The 16,838-nt window shown below is 39.3% G+C and overlaps 1 protein-coding gene across 1 annotated transcript in view; it reads left to right on the top strand.

Moving 5' to 3' along the window:
- The window catches only part of lrrc9 (leucine rich repeat containing 9), a 187,430-nt gene extending 171,026 nt beyond the window's left edge, over positions 1-16,404 (top strand). The window contains exons 29-33 of the mRNA XM_048538501.2: positions 2,318-2,386; positions 4,101-4,226; positions 7,089-7,263; positions 13,547-13,721; positions 15,888-16,404. Of these exons, the coding sequence (XP_048394458.1) occupies positions 2,318-2,386; positions 4,101-4,226; positions 7,089-7,263; positions 13,547-13,721; positions 15,888-15,927 (585 nt within the window). The 3' untranslated portion in view covers positions 15,928-16,404. The remainder of the gene's footprint in view (positions 1-2,317; positions 2,387-4,100; positions 4,227-7,088; positions 7,264-13,546; positions 13,722-15,887) is intronic.
- Positions 16,405-16,838: the final 434 nt, after the last annotated feature.

Genomic DNA, 16,838 nt, shown 5'->3' with positions numbered 1-16,838 from the left:
CAGTTCTGGGCGCCCTATTATAGGAAAGATGTGGATGCTTTGGAGAGGGTTCAGAGGAGGTTTACCAGGATCCTGCCTGGACTGGAGGGCTTATCTTATGAAGAGAGGTTGACTGAGCTCGGTCTCTTTTCATTGGAGAAAAGGAGGAGGAGAGGGGACCTAATTGAGGTATACAAGATAATGAGAGGCATAGATAGAGTTGATAGCCAGAGACTATTTCCCAGGGCAGAAATGGCTAGCATGAGGGGTCATAGTTTTAAGCTGGTTGGTGGAAAGTATAGAGGGGATGTCAGAGGCAGGTTCTTTACGCAGAGAGTTGTGAGAGCATGGAATGCGTTGCCAGCAGCAGTTGTGAAAGCAAGGTTATTGGGGTCATTTAAGAGACTGCTGGACATGTATATGGTCACAGAAATTTGAGGGTGCATACATGAGGATCAATGGTCGGCACAACATTGTGGGCTGAAGGGCCTGTTCTGTGCTGTACTGTTCTATGTTCTATGTTCTAATTCACAAAGATGCAAATAAAAAGGAAAAATAAAATTTATGCTGCTTGAAAGAAAAATGCTGATTGGTTCGCAAGTGGACTCTCTCATGGAGAATGCAGCAGCTAATGATGATTAACTATTAACTGCTAGGCTTTGTTTAGATTTCAAACCAGGCAGGTTAACTCTGATGGAGACAAAAAAAAACTGCAGGTGCTGGAATCCAAGGTAGACAAACAGGAGCCTGGAAGAACACAGCAGGCCAGGCTGCATCTGGAGGAAAGGAGCAGTCAACGTTTTGGGTATTCCTGAAGTCTTGAAGAAGGGTATTACCCGAAACATTGACTGCTCCTTTCCTCCAGATGCTGCCTTCCAGCAGTGTTCTTCAAGCTTCCTGTTTGTTTACTCTGACTGGTCAGGGCATTGTCTTGAGAATTGAACCAGCAAATGGCTGCCAACTATTTTGATGAATTGAAACAGATGTGGTGTATGGTTAAGATCTTTCTTTCTGTAAAGAACCAGGTCCTTCATATTAGTAACTGTAGCTTCCAGTTATGTTGGGCCTAACTGACAATTCTGAATTGGTTGTAAGTATAATTACTCGTATGCTTGAAATAACCTAGCAAATATTATCCAGCTGTAGAATTGCATCACATGTTGCATGTTTTCAAGTTTTGTCTGCTTGTGTTTTGTCAGTGCCTTGTTTGTTGCAAGCAGCCGAAGAGATACGATCTGCCAGTCTTTGAGATACAAGGCCTGCTTACCTGGCATCGCACTGGCATTGAATTTAATAAACACATTTCTGATTTGCGTAATAGGCAGAACATAGAGAAAAAAAAGCATAGAAAAAAAAAGCCTGGTAATTAATAGTCAGTCAGTAATTAACTGCTGCATTCTCCATGGAAAGACCTCTACCAATCAGAGTCCACTTGCCACCCAATGAGCACTCTCTTCTCACACAATATAAGTCTTGGTTTTACCTTTTATGATATTCTTGTGATTGACCTGTTGACTGCAAGATAAAAAGCTTTGACCAAGTATATTTTTAAAGAGCAAAATAAAGTTCTGTCTGATCAAACAACTACTCCTAAATTTCTCCCACTGCTTCTCCAGTATCTTATAATCTAACCTATTTTTCCATTTCACTTTAGCCATCACTGTGTTCATATCCTTGTAATTTATTTTAAATTTGTTTTAAATTCCTTTTGACACCACCAATAACCACATTCAACTTCTGCCGTCACTGCCTCTTCCAGCATGATGTCACCATCAAACGCATCTACTCCTCTCCCCCTGCTCCCCACCCACACCTCTTTCATGTTTCAATATGACTATTCTTTGTGACACATGGACCATTCCTCAACTCTAAGTTATTCACTCTCACAAACTTTCTCCAGTAGCTAACTACTTTCCTTTTCAAAGTTTCAACTTTGTCTTTATCTCCACTGATGGCCTTGATCTGCTGAGTATTTCCAGCATTTCAGATTTCTAGTATTTGTGGTAGTTTGCTTTTGCATTCAAAATGTATATTATTCAAAATTTATATTTTTTTCTGAAAGCATGGGAAATTTTATGAACATTATATTTGTATATAACAAAATTTCAAACATTTTAAAGCATGAAATTCAAAAAGTGTACAATGTAAAAACCAAAGAGCCATAAGAGAAATAACACAATATGTGCTGAGCAATCTTGTGGAAAAGTAGGTGCATATAAACATGCGTATTTTACAAATCTATATAATGGAAATGTGAGGAACCTATCTAATTGTTCTGACAATCAAGATTTGAGATACTGTCATTATAGATATGATAGTAAACTACTTCTTTTCACAGGATATAGGTGAACTGGAAAAACTTGATTCACTTCCAAATTTGACAGAGCTGTCAGTTGTTGGAAATCCTGTAAGTATTATAATTTTGTATGTTGTACTTAAATTATGATTTATCAATTAATTGCTCAAACAAAATTCTTTTGATTGAAATTGTAGAATGCTTTCAGTGTAAATGTCTCATACTTGTTTACATATCTACTCATCTGTTTCTCTCAGATTGTTGGGAGGCCAGCAGTGTGCCCCCAGCAATACGCTTTTAATTTCTACCCATACAGCTTTATTTTGAGGTGTCTCCTAAAGTATCATCCTTCCTTACTGCTATAATTGATTTCCTGATTAATACTGTGACAACACCTCTTCTTTTTCCTCCTTCCCTGTGTCCTGGAATATTAAGCTGCCAATGATGTCCCATTGTCAGCCATGTCTCAGTGATAGCAATTGCATCATACCCCCAAGTCTGAATTTGTGCCCTCAACTCATTTGCTTATTCATCAGACTTCTTGTGTTAAAATAAAAACATCCAACCTTGCCAAATTCCCTTATACTTTAATGGGGCTATAATTTTTACGCCTCCTTGACTCCTTGGCTGTCACTTCCAGTTTTGGCCATGCATCTCCTTTTGCTGAACTCAAGATCACCCCACCAAAAAAAAAGTTAAACCCTTCCAAAAAGCCCTACCACCCCAGCCACACACAAGGATGCTGATCCCATTTCAGTTCAGGTGCAACCAGGTTTCATCAGCCCCAAAAACAGTCCTAATGTTCCAGAAATCTAAAGTCCTCCATCCTGCACCATCTGTCCAGTCAACATTCATAAAATCATAGAATGCCTACCGTGTGGAAGCTAGCCATTCGGCCCATTGAGTCCAGATCAACCCTCCAAAGGGCATCTCACCCAGACACACTCCATCCCTGTAATCCCATGTTTCCTATGGCTAATCCACCCAGGGAAGTAGCAGACCATTCTGGAGTCTCTTTCACAGCCACAGAAACATGTATTTGTTCCCCTTACGGATGAATTCTCTACAACTTCAGCCCTGCCATTAGTCTTCCTCCCATCTTGTGCAGAAGACCAGCTAATTATGCCATGAAGTTAGCTGCCACTACTTTCCCCAAAACAGTCATCTCCGCCAACAGTATCCAGAACAGTATATCTGTTAGAAGGAGGCTGGCCACAGGGAACTCTTGTAGTACCTGGCTACCTGTATTTTGCCTGGGGGTCACCCATGCCCATTTTTGCTGTTCAATCTTCACTTGCTGTGTGACTACCTCACTGAACATGCTATCTGCAACACGCCAAGAACTGTCGATGCTCCACAGTGATTTCACCCACAGCTCCAGCTCTGAATTTCAGTTAGCCAGTAGCTGCAGCTGGTCACACTTCCTGCGCACTTGTTCACCTGGTGGTGGTAGTGGGGGGGAGTGGTGGCGGGGTGGTGGGAGCAGTGGGGTGGGTGGGGAACCGAGCTTGGTATTTCTATGTTGTATACATCTCAAATTGACATTTAACTATCTGACGAATTCAGGTTACCTTTCTTAAAAATAAATCAGTTTGTGGTTGTAAAGGTTTGGATCAACGTTGAATGGGTTTACAAGTTACCAAGAGCAGCAATTTTTATATGGAGACTCTAAAATATAGGCAGTTCTAAAATTAATAAAATGTGTGAAATTCTGAGTGTGTTTGATTTATATCAATCTTACCTGAATAACTACAATGTCAAAACAATTAAAATGATAATCAAGTGATGCTTTATTTTGAGATTACCTTGTAATTTTTTTTTACAGGTCTCTCGTAAAATGTTGTATCGTCCATTCCTAGTGTTTCGATTAACAAATCTTCAGATATTGGACAGCGTACCAGTCACTATGGATGAGAAACAAAAAGCTGAATTTCTATTGTGTGAGCATAATGTAAGAATTTTGGTGGTTTCATTGGTAGCAGACATCCTGCGGCATTTTTAACAATACGAGCTAAACAATAGACCTAATTGACAAAGGGATGGTTTTGCCATGTAGTGTGTTTCATCATGGTCACTGGTTTGGGATTAAATAACAATCCTATTAGGGGGTTCTTTACATTTGAAGGGAAATCTGATCATCGTTTTGACCAATAGGACAATACCATAAGAATTCACTTTTTTCAAACAAAAGCAAAGGAATTGTCGATAAGGATTTCAGGGGAGGTGGTGATATAATGGTGATTTCATTGGAATAGTAATCTAGACACCCAGGTTAAAGCTCTCGGGACACAATCAATTTGTGGGATGTCGGTAGCGGTAGCTAGAGCAGAATTTTTTACCTATCCCGAATCGCCTCTGGTTGTGATCTGTCATTTTAAGCCACTGCAATCCTTTGAGTATGCTTGTTGTTGTTAGGACAGGAGTTCCAGGATTTTGACCCAGCCACGGTGAAGGAGTAGCAATACAGTTTCAAGTCAGGATAGTGAGTGTTCGATTCCACCCTCAGGTGACTGACTGAGTGGAGTTTACACATTCTCCCGTTTCTGTTTGGGTTTCGTCCAGGTGCTCCGGATTCCTCCCACAGCCCAAAGATGTGCAGGCTAGGTGGATTGGCCATGCTAAGTTGCCTGTAGTGTTCAGGGATCGGTAGATTAGGTGGGTAATAGGGGAATGGGTTTGGATAGGATGCTCTGAGAGTCAATGTGGACTTGTTGGGCCGAATGGCCAGTTTCCACACTGTAGGCATTCTCTCGGACTGAGGAGATTGATTACCAACAACCAGAGCCATCTTCTGTTTGTGGGAAGTATGTCTCCAACCAATGTAGAGTTTTTCCCCTAATTCTCAATTGCCCTATTTTTGCTAAGCCTCATTGATACCATCTCAGTCAAATGCTGCCTTAAGATTTAGATTTTAGATTACCTACAGTGTAGAAACAGGTCCTTTGGGCCAACAAGTCCACACCGACCTTGAAGCATACCACCCAGACCCATCCCACCTATAACCCACACACTCCTGAACACTACGGGCAATTTAGCATGGCCGACCCACCTACCCTGCACATCTTTGGACTGTAGGAGGAAACCGGAGCACCCGGAGGAAACCCACACAGACGCGGGGAGAATGTGCAAACTCCACACAGACAGTCGCCCAAGGCTGGAATCAGACCTGGGTCCCTGGTACTGCGAGGCAGCAGTGCTAACCACTGAGCCACTGTGCTGCCCTTAATGCCGAGGCCTGTCACTTTTACCTCACTGCTGCACTTCAGCTGTTTTGCCCAACTTTGAATCAGGCTGTAATGAGGCCAGGAGCTGAGTAGCCATGGCATATACAGTTAAGCATCTTGATTACACTGCTGACGACCACTTCTATCACTTTATTGATGATTGAGAGCAGACTGATGGGACAGTAATTGTTAGGTTGGATTTGCCCTATTCTTGTGGATAGAACATAACTGGGTAATTTTCCACACTATCTGCTCAATAATAGTGTGTACTTGCGTGGAACAGCTTGGAATTGGTGGGACTAATTATGGAATACAAATCTTCAATATTACTGCCAGAATATTATCAGACCCCATAACCTTTCAGTGTCAAGTATCTTCAGCTGTTTGTTGATGTAACATGTATTGACTCAAATTAGTTGAAGACTGTGATGCTGGGGACCTCAGGAGGAGGATCATGCACTTAGCATTTCTGGCTGACGATGAATGCAAATATTTCAGCCTTGTGTTTTGCACTGATATGCTGGGCGGCTCCATCATTAAGGATGGGACTGTTTGGGACCCTTTACCTCCTGTTAGTTGTTTAATTATGCACCACCATTCATGACTGGATGTGGCAGAACTGCAGATCTTAGATCTGATCCCTTGGTGGTAGGATCGCTGAGTTTTGCATGTTGCTTCCACTGTTTTACATGAAAGAACTCCTGTGTTGTAATTTCACCAGATTGATGCTTCATTTTTAGGTATACATGGTGCTGGTCCTGACATCCCCTCCTACATTCTTCATTGAACCAGGATTATTCTCCCAGCTTGATGAAGATAATTGTGTGGGAAATGCCTGGCATGTGTTGGAATATACTTCTGCAGGTGCATCTCATTGATGCCTAATTTTGAATTGCTAGATTCATTTGAATTCTGTCCCATTTAGCACAGGGGTAGTCCCACATACCATACCCATACCGTACTTTGTTTATCTTCTCTCAATAATCTGTACCACATAAAATCCAGATTGCACTTTTCAGTGTCTCTTGTCAAACACATATAAATTGAAATCACAGTATCCCTCATTTAAAATTTCTTTTTTATCTGAAAAAATAAATTATTTGATAAATATTCAGAGTTTACTGAGTGCTTTTAAACTAATTTAAGTCTAAACATCTCCCTAGACTGCTCTTATTGAGTGGTTTGTAGGTGCAGGTCTCCACCAAGAGGCCTAGATTGTTCACTTATTGTTTAAGTTTCTTTCCTGCCAAGATTTTCTAATTGACCTGTTCAGAGATTCACCACTGGAACAGGTGAGACTTGAACCTGGGCCTCTTGACTCAGAGGCAAGGACAGTACCACTGCAACACAACAGCCCTCTGCTGATAGACATTATGAAACAGAACATTGTATCCATCCACCGAGCATCCTATACAGGCAGGTTGTTTTGCACACAAGCAAGGCTTTGGTTGAGGACTAAGCCACCTTTCCATCCACTCAGACACATTTGACATGATTGCTATTGTTTTATTTTCAGTTACTTAATGGCACTGCAAATATTGATTTCAATATTTAACCAGTATTGATTATTTGCTTATTTTGATCAATAGGCAATGCCTTCAAGTTCTGTCGAAACAGGCCTAGCTGCAGTAATGCCATTGCTAACAAGGCCCAATACATTGAGGACAGCCAATAGTTTTCCTAAAGAATTGCAGCCTTTTTCAGGACCAGAATTCAATCTCCCACACTGCTCTGGGGACTCAATACCACAAGAGCCAGTCAGAAGTAAGCACCTATAATGTGATTTTCTTGTTTTGGATAACAACTTGCATATGTTATGTTTCGCTTCCAATAAATTCATTTGTTTATTTGTTCTACCTAATCACACCAAAGTGACTGATATTGATATTGAAATTAACACCGTTATTTTGTTTTATCATTGTTAATGAGATAGTATTCAAGAATCAATACTTTGATTCAATGGAAAGATATTAAGCTTTCCAATTCTTCTGCTCCATTAAATCCTCCTTTTAAAAAAACAGCTCAACTCTAACCAAATTTTACTTACTCTTCTTAATTATCCTTTGTTTAGTGCCTATTCAGTTTTGACTTAAATTCTGTTAAGGAATGTGTGATTTTTTAAAATTATATATGGAGGTTGTTATTAAAACATCGATTCTTTATTCGCCTCCTGATGCATCTGAAATAGCTTTAGAACAATAATGAAGCAATTGGCTATGCTCAAACTTTTAATTTGCTACTGCACTCAACCTCATGGCTGAACTAAGTTCATAAAGCTGATTAAACACATAACTGGCCTAGTTAGCGAACAAACAGCTGTCAGAGGTAGCAAGCTTGTGTGTCTTCCACTATAAGTTTATTCACCACACCCAAGACAGTGTAAGTTGTGACTATGTTTCTGTTCTATAGTCCGACCATATCCAGCTGGAAACAGGTTCTTAAATTATTTTCAACTTGTCTGGACATTGTTGTGATCTACTTTCATTGCAGGTTGGACTTCAACCCAGGCATTTCAGTCCAGGGTAGGGACGCTACCACAGTACCCCTATTTCTCCTTACATACATGCCCTAACCTTTCCCTAGTTAATACAATATGATCTTAATCACAACTAGAGCTGAAACATTTACAAATGCAATTGATACGGCATTTGAAACATTAACACAGGCAAGATGAAAATAATGATGGCCTGTGCTTCAGGAGGTACTGGTCATCTTGCTGGCATGAGTGTCACAATCTGTAGGGATGATGATTAAACACACTACTTTAAGTGCATCCCAACACTATAGGCTACAAAGCCTTGCAATTCAAGCCAACTCTGTCTTCCATATTACCTGTAGAACCAGTAGTATGGGGAGACCATGGATTGAAGAGTTAACTATATACAATCTGATTAGTTTTGTAACGAGTTTAGAAGCTTCTGAAGGTTTTGAAAGCAGATAACCATGTAAAGACAATACATATTAATTTAAACCTAATAGTTGGACAGTTGTTTTAGTTCCAAACCATTCTAACCTCAATTCCAGGTGGTGAAATAATCTGAATTTGCTATTCGATCAGAAATTGCCTCTGTCGGTGTTCCATGAAGTTATCTTATACTTATACTTTTTAACTGAAGGCTGTCCAGTGCAGATTGCATAACATGTATGAAGTTTGAGTTTCTGCTTTAGCCGCATTCAATTTTTCCAAATAAAGACCAAGAGAATGGGGGACGCTGTAAATCAGAGAAGACTATTTTCACTTCAGTTGGAATTTTCTGCCCAATTTTGGTTGTTACGCTTAAAGAAGTGGGTATTTCAGTGCACAGGAAATATTTATAAGAATGGCCGTGGCGATGAAAGACTTTAGTTATGTACATATATTAATGAAGCTGGGACCATTCTCTTTAGGCAAGGTTGAGAAGGGTTTTGATAGAAATTTTGGATAGAGCAGATAAGCAAAATGTTGCCACTGATGGAAGGATCTAGAATCAGAGTAAATGGCTGAACAATGACAATATGACACAAGGAGAACCATTTTTCTGCAGTGAATGGTTAGGATCTGGAATGTGTTGCCTGACAATGTGGTGGAGAGAGGTTCAGTTGTTGCCTTTATAATGTAATTGGATAATTGCCCAAAAAGAAAAAAATATTGGAGGACTCTGGGCAAAAATTATGGGAATGTGCTGAGCTGAATAGCTCTTACAAAGAATCCAAGTAAACAGTTCTGAATGGCTTCCTTTAATGCTGGAATCATTGTCTGATTTTATGATTCACTGATAGCATGGAATACACAAATACAAGGAATGGATAAAGTGAAGAGGAAGAGGAAGTCAAACTGTACCCCTCATCCAACATTCTGGCCTGTGTTCCTATGTTTCAAGTTCACTTATCTCTCCCCTATATTTGTTGCTTTTAACCTTCTATGCAATAGCTCTAGTACTTTCTCTTGGGTAGGGTCAATGGTGGAATTTAACATTATCTATCAAGATTAGGTTTTAACAGCATGAGTGAATGAACAAGACCAATGGGGAGGAAACGAGAAGGATGCTCAAAGCATCATGGTTATATTGAGTTCTACCTATTTGCATTCGATCATACAGTCTTTCAATTTGCTGGGGTTTCAGGCAGTTTGTGACCTAAATGATACTTCAGTGGAAGGAAGGATTTCAAAATCTCCCCTCCCCACACTGCATCCCAAAACCAGCCCAGCTCATCTCCACCTGCCTAACCTGTTCTTCCTCTCACCTATTCCCTCCTCCCACCTCAAGCCGCACCTCCATTTCCTACCTACTAACCTTATCTTGCCCCCTTGACCTGTCCGTCCTCCCCAGACTGACCTATTCCCTCCCTACTCCCCACCCTTACTCTCCTCTCCACCTATCTTCTCCTCTATCCATCTTCGGTCCGCCTCCCCCCCTCCCTATTTATTTCAGAATCTTTTCCCCATCCTCCTTTTCCGATGAAGGGTCTAGGCCCGAAACGTCAGCTTCTGTGCTCCTGAGATGCTGCTTGGCCTGCTCATCCACTTTGTTATATCGGATTCTCCAGCATCTGCAGTTCGCATTATCTCTGATCACTGTGTACTATGCGTTGTTGCATTATGGCAAGTTTCAAGCAAGGAAGTTTCAAGATTTCCACCAGCAAGTGTCAATGATGACAGAGCAGCAGGGGCAATCAAGTGAACTCTCATTGGAAAGAAAGTGTGCCTTTGATGGGGGAGGACTGATGAGATAGGCAAGCAGACAGACAAAGGAATTCCTCAGCTCAATGTTAACCATATGTTTATTCCATATACATAGTGTAAATAGGTCCTTCTTTATGTTTAATGTCCCTACCTATTTGTAATGACCTGATGCCAGTGGAATTTCTAGGCTGTACATCTTATATTGCATTTTGAAATGCGCTAAGACATTGTATGGAAAGACTGCCGTTTTGTATGAGATAGTAAGAACTGCAGATGCCAAGGTACCCATGACCAACCCCCCCCAGACATCCCCACCTCCTTGACCTGACACAACCTGTCCATCTCCTCACGAACAAAGACAAAGTTGCTCGAAAAGCTCAGCAGGTCTGGCAGCAGCTGTGAAGGAGAAAACAGAGTTATTGTTTCAGGTCCACTGATCCTTCCTCAGACTGTCCATCTTCTCTGCCACCTATCCAGTCCTCCCACCTCACTGACCAATCCCCACCATGCCCTACCTGCACTCACCAATCATAAATAGTAGGAATTGCAGATGCTGAAGAATCTGAGATAACAAGGTGTAGAGCTGGATGAACACAGCAGGCCAAGCAGCATCATAGGAGCAGGAAAGCTGACGTTTCGGGTCTAGACCCTTCTTCAGAAAAATGTTTTTTTTGAAGGGTCTAGGCCCAAAACATCAGTTTTCCTGCTCCTCTGACACTGCCTGGCCTACTATGTTCCTTCAGCTCCACACTGCTCTTTTGTATGAAGACTTTGGAAAAGGTGTTATCGGCATCCCCAGATTAATCTACTCAAACTTGAACACTCTTTAGACTCAAAGACACTAGGCTTAATTTTCCCAAAATTTACCTGCTTCAGGTTTTGGGGAGCTTCACAGAATGTTTCTTCCCGTGAGCTCAGTCAGGTTTTATGATACTCACCTCATTAAATATGCACCATTTGCTATCTTTGGCTCACCGATAGTGGACATTCTCACTACAACCAGAACCTTCTGAGGATCTATCTACCAGTGCCGTATTTGAAGCCCAGCTATGCACCAGTTCAAACACTGCTAGCAAGGAATTGAACTTCTCATTTTACACCAGAGATAGCCAATGGAGGAAAATTGTCAACCTGACAATTTGCTGACTGGGATTTGGAAGCTTTGACAAACAGGGTCATGGACAGGACGGCTGTCCTTTTTCTTCAGAACCAGCAGAGACCACCATCGCACCAGGTGCTGCCAGCCTCATTTGAGGTAACCAACCACTCAAATTAGTGTAATCTCTGCCGTGCAGGGGAGCCCGGCAGCACATGAAGATTAATGACTTCTGCGTCCCTAAAAGGTGATCTTTTCTTTGCTGACTTAGGCTCACTAAATCATAACTGTATGGCTGTACACAACTCCCACTGAGACTCATTGTCTAGCACTCCCACTGTTGCATGCAACTCACTCACTGTCACCCACCCAAACCCTCAGATTATGACCTGAGCATGCCTCTGCACTTCCTACTCAATCACTCAGGATATCTCACTACCTTTCCTCCATCTGATCCACCAGTAACAGCTGTGCCAGCCCCATTCATATTACTGAATCCCTTCTCATAATCTAGGAAAAATTGGCCCACAGTAGGATAAAGAGGGTGGTGGAGCGATGTGCAAAAACGCAAGGCAGAGATGCTGTGGACATTCCAGTAGACACAAATTGAATGAACACTAAGAAAATAACTGAAGAGGCATCCTGTTCCAATACATTAAGTTGGTGTTTGTACCTGGGAGTAACACTGTAAAATATGTTGTCAGTGTGCTCCAGTGTGGAATATTGAAGCAGTGAGCTATTGTATATGAGTCTGAAATGTGCAATGGTGAGGCAAGGTTGGTACTTTGCCAATGTCAAAATCTGTACATGGAGGTGCAGCTATTTGTGGCCTGTGCAGCATGCCTCTTTGTTAGGAAATGCTGGAGAAGACGCTGATGACCTACTATGTAACCATCACAACTTTCAGAAATAGATGCTGTTTCATTTCACTGCTTGAGACAATTGCAATCTACATGTAAAACAAGTCAGATTAAGTAATAATAAGATGATAATACATGCAAATAGGTCATCTGCCATTCACTGGTGAGATTCTCCTTTGGCTGTTATAACCTTATGCCAAAAATCAGATTTCTTTCTCTTAAATTTTCTGTTTTCATTGTATTTTCTGGGAAAATTTCACCTACTGCCTACCAAGCTGATCTGAATTCTGCCAACAACTTCGTTATTTACATTTCTCATTTTAATTTAACCCAAGTGCATTGTGTGCTTAAATGGGCAAATGCATAGTGTCTTCAATATAATATGACATCCCAAAGCAATAGGGACCATTTAGTTATTTGCTGAATTTCAATCTGCATACATATTTATAAAGTGCCTAGGACTTGGCAGACAAATTGATCTCATTTGGGAAATTTGGGGGCTTGATGTTGAGCTAGAAAATTAGAAAATTTCCAATCAAATTTGCTGGACAAGAAAAATGCTTCACTCAATTTTTCAGTAACAAACTGCAGAAAATAGCAATCAATTTGATTTGATTTGATTATTCTCACATATACAGTGAAAAGTATTATTTTGTGTGCTATCCAGGCAAATCAATGCTTACATCAGTACATCAGGATAATAGAACTGAATGCAGATAAGGTGCAGAGAAAGATCAGCTCTAATATATGACTGATCCGTTCATAAGTCTGATAACAGCAAGGAAGAAGCTGTTCTTAAATCTATTGGTACATGTCTTTAAACTTCTGTATCTTCTACTTGAAGAAAAAGTGTACAACCGGAATAGTAGGTATCTTTGATTGTGTTGGCTGCATTCCCGAGGCAGCACAAAGTATAGACTGGCCAATGGAAGGAAGACTCATTTTTATGATGGACTGAGCTGCATTCACAACTCTGTAATTTCTTGCTGTCTTGGGCAGAGCAGTTGCTATACCAAGCTATGATGCATCTGGATGGAGTGGTTTCTATGGCGTATCTATGAAAATTGGGAAGAGACATTGTGGACATGCTGAATTTCCTTAGCCCTCTGAGGAAGTAGAGGCATTGTTGTGCTTTCTTGACTGTAGTGTCGATGTGAATGGACCAGGACAAATAGTTGGTGATATTTATTCTGAGGAACTTGAAGCTATATTTCTGAATCTCTGAAACTGTACACTGTGGAATCATTGGTGAGGAAAAATGGCAACTGTAATGGTAGTAAACATCAGAACAAATATATATAAAATGTGCTTTGTGTAAAAAATATTGGAATAGACAATTTTTATATGCAAAATATAGAAATCTGTGTGCAAGTAATTCACATTAAAACAGATGTCAAGTTTTTTACAAATATGTAAACAATGTTGCAGATAAAAAGCCCAAGCATTTGGGAGGGAACCTGCCAAATACTCGCACCTTCCAACCAGACATTATTTGTAAACAGATGAGAAGTGGTGCAACCTATCAACCTGCCTATATACAGCAGCAGAGGGTCAGTTCACGTAATATGCGAACTTTAATGCAAATCCAAGATCAAGATAGCAGGTACGTGGTTAATTTTTGTTTGAATTTTATATTTGAGTTACTTCTTAATTAATACACTTTGCAGGATGGAACTTAATTTTTCCAGTATCCAATTTCTGTTCTGTAAATGGACATTGGCCGATCCATCACAGCCATCTTAACTGACTGAAGCTTTATTCTGTCAAACCATAATTGGATACATATTGAAAAGTTAAACATAAATGCATTCAAAATGTAACTTCATTGCCATATAGTGCATCTTAGAAAGACATTTACAAAAGACATCAACAAATGTCTGAGAAGCAATCAGTTCTTAAATGACAAGAAATGTTGAACATTTTTATTTAAATAGTGTTTCTTTGAAGTCTAAAAAAGAATGTTTTATTCTCAAAGTTAGTAGCATCATTATGGAAGAATACAGAAATTCATTCTCCAAATCGAAAAGCCATTAATATTCATAGCTGCTTGGTACATAACATCCAGTAAAGATTATATATCAGAGATAGTAGAAACTGCAGATGCTGGAGAATCTGAGATAACAAGGTGCAGAGCTGGATGAACACAGCAGGCCAAGCAGCATTAGAGGAGCAGGAAGGCTGACGTTTTGGGTCTAAACCCTTTGTGTTCTGAATGTAGACACTGTCACAATGGTCTAGGCCCAAAACGTCAGCCTTCCTGCTCCAAGATTATATATCAGTACATTTTAAAAATAAAATGGTTCCTCTTGGAGCTTGCATTCAAGAAGTAGCTTTTTGCTTTAAGCACTCCATTTGAGGAATGTAGAAAAATATATTTAGAACTTTTTTAGAGGCATCAACTCATACAGCAGAGAAACTGACTCTTCAGTCTAACTCATCTAAGCATCCTATACTAAACTTGTCCCACTTGCCTGCATTTGGTCCATATCCTTCCAAACATGTCTATTCATGTACCTGTCCAAATTTCTTTAAATATTGTGACTGTACCTGCATCTACCACTTCTTCTGGCACTTCATTCCACAAAATAACCACCCTCTGTGTAAAAATATTGCCCCTCAGGTCCCTTGTAAATCTTTCTCCTCTCACCTTAAAATTATGCCCTCCAGTTTTGAACTCCCCAACCCTAGGGAAAAGACCTATGCTATTCACCTTCTCTGTGCCTCTCATGACTTGATAAAGTCATTCCTCAATCTCCTATGCTCCAGTAGAAAAAAAGTCCCAGCTTATCCAACCTCTCCTTGTAACTTAAGGCCTCCAGTCCCAGTAACATCCTTGTAAATCTTTGCTGCACTTCTCGAATTTAATAATATCCTTCCTATAACAGGGCAAACAAAACTTTACGCTGTCCTCCAAAAGTGCTGTCACCAATATTGCAACTCGTAAACTCTGAGCAATGAAGGCAAGATGCCAATTGCCCTCTTTACCATTCTTAATACCTGTGACACAACTTTCAAAGAATTATGTACCTGAACCGCTAGGTCTCTCTGTTCTAAAGCATTCCCCATGGTCTTACCATTAACTGTGTAAGTCCCGTGCCAAGTTCAAAATGAAATAATAATTTAAATAGAATACATACATATAATTGTAAGTCATTATTGCAATCATATTCATGTTTCAATAGTGATTATCACCTAGTTTAAAATAATAGAATTAGTGAAGAATATACTAGGCAAAGTCTAATTCATGTATCATTGTATAAAATACTGTCGCGCAGATTATGTAAAACATGAATGGTGATTTAATTCAGCTTCTTCGGCTAATTCGGCTAAGTTCAATGGTTTTATTTGCATAGTCAGCACATTTAGTTCAAGCATAATGAATTCAATTATAATGCAGTACATACAAACTGAAATTCTCAGACATCATTAAGATGAAAGTTTTCAAATCTTTGTCGAAGTTTGTTTGCAATGTTTGTTTTTCTATAATGTACCGTCATAATTTTTGGATACTTAACATGATGCAACTGAAATAAAACGCATTTTTAAATTTAATCCCACAATACATTTTAGTATAACAAGAAAAATAATACCAATTGTTACAAAATTAGTTCAAACACTTGTTAAAATGAATTTGTTTAATCAAAATGTAACCATGAATATTCATGATACATGTTCTTCATTTCTTTTAATGATTTAACGAAAATTAATCAGTCAAACATTTGTATTCACGAAAAGTAAAATTGATTGCTAATGGCAAGGTTTCTTCTAGGGTACACAACAGCAGTGCTTCAAAGCCATCTCAGATGTGACAACAGGAGGGAAAACAATATGAACATCTGTATATTCCTTTCTGAAGGGGAAGATGAACGAATTTGACAGATACCATTTGTCCCTAACTTTACACATGGTTCATGAAATATCTATTTAGGCATGTTCTTTCAAATACGTTTTATATTTCTAGGGATTAGTTCTTTTCTCTTTCAAAGTAACATTGTACTATCTTGTAAACAACCGTAAGCCTATTTAAAATATGGCAGTGGGTATATTTATTTTTGCATCATTTGTCAGTTTCTTCTTAACATTCAGGTGTGCTGAATTTAACATTTAGTCGTAGTTAAGTATTATGTAAATTGTCTACATTTAAAAGACTTATATTGAAACTAAGTTGGTACGTAGAAAACCCTCTCAGATGTAAAAAGCTTATGAAATAAATGTATTTATGATCCATAGGAATTCTGCAAAAAATAAATGTCATCTGTTGTGTGCATCACTACATTACTTAACAAGACTTGGCTGTAATTTTTTTCCCTGAGAATTTAATCGATATAATTTACGTTCATCCAAGAATGTTTGATTGCACCTTAGGTGAAGTATGCACTTCATTGACTTATATGATTGAGTCTGGAAATAACTGCAGTCAAATTGCATCACATTTAATATGAGAAATGATAACTTAATGCTGAGCTAATATCATAGAATAGTGTGTAAAATACTCATTTGAAACTATTTTAGTTGGCTGCTAAAAATTCTTAAATCATGCAAAAATTGAAGCAATTACAAAATTGACTATTTTTGTTAGTAACCATGTCAAAATAACTAAGGTTTACATTTGCTAACATTTAAGAATCATTAAGCAATAACTGGTATTGCTCAGTAGTCTACTCCATTAACTAGGTATTTTCTTACAAATACATTACTTTAAATTCCCATAAATGTAATA

Source organism: Stegostoma tigrinum, chromosome 10 (assembly GCF_030684315.1).
Source record: "Stegostoma tigrinum isolate sSteTig4 chromosome 10, sSteTig4.hap1, whole genome shotgun sequence".
NCBI lineage: Eukaryota > Metazoa > Chordata > Chondrichthyes > Orectolobiformes > Stegostomatidae > Stegostoma > Stegostoma tigrinum.
Note: the sequence above shows the minus strand (reverse complement) of the source record. Positions and strands in the feature narration are given on the sequence as shown.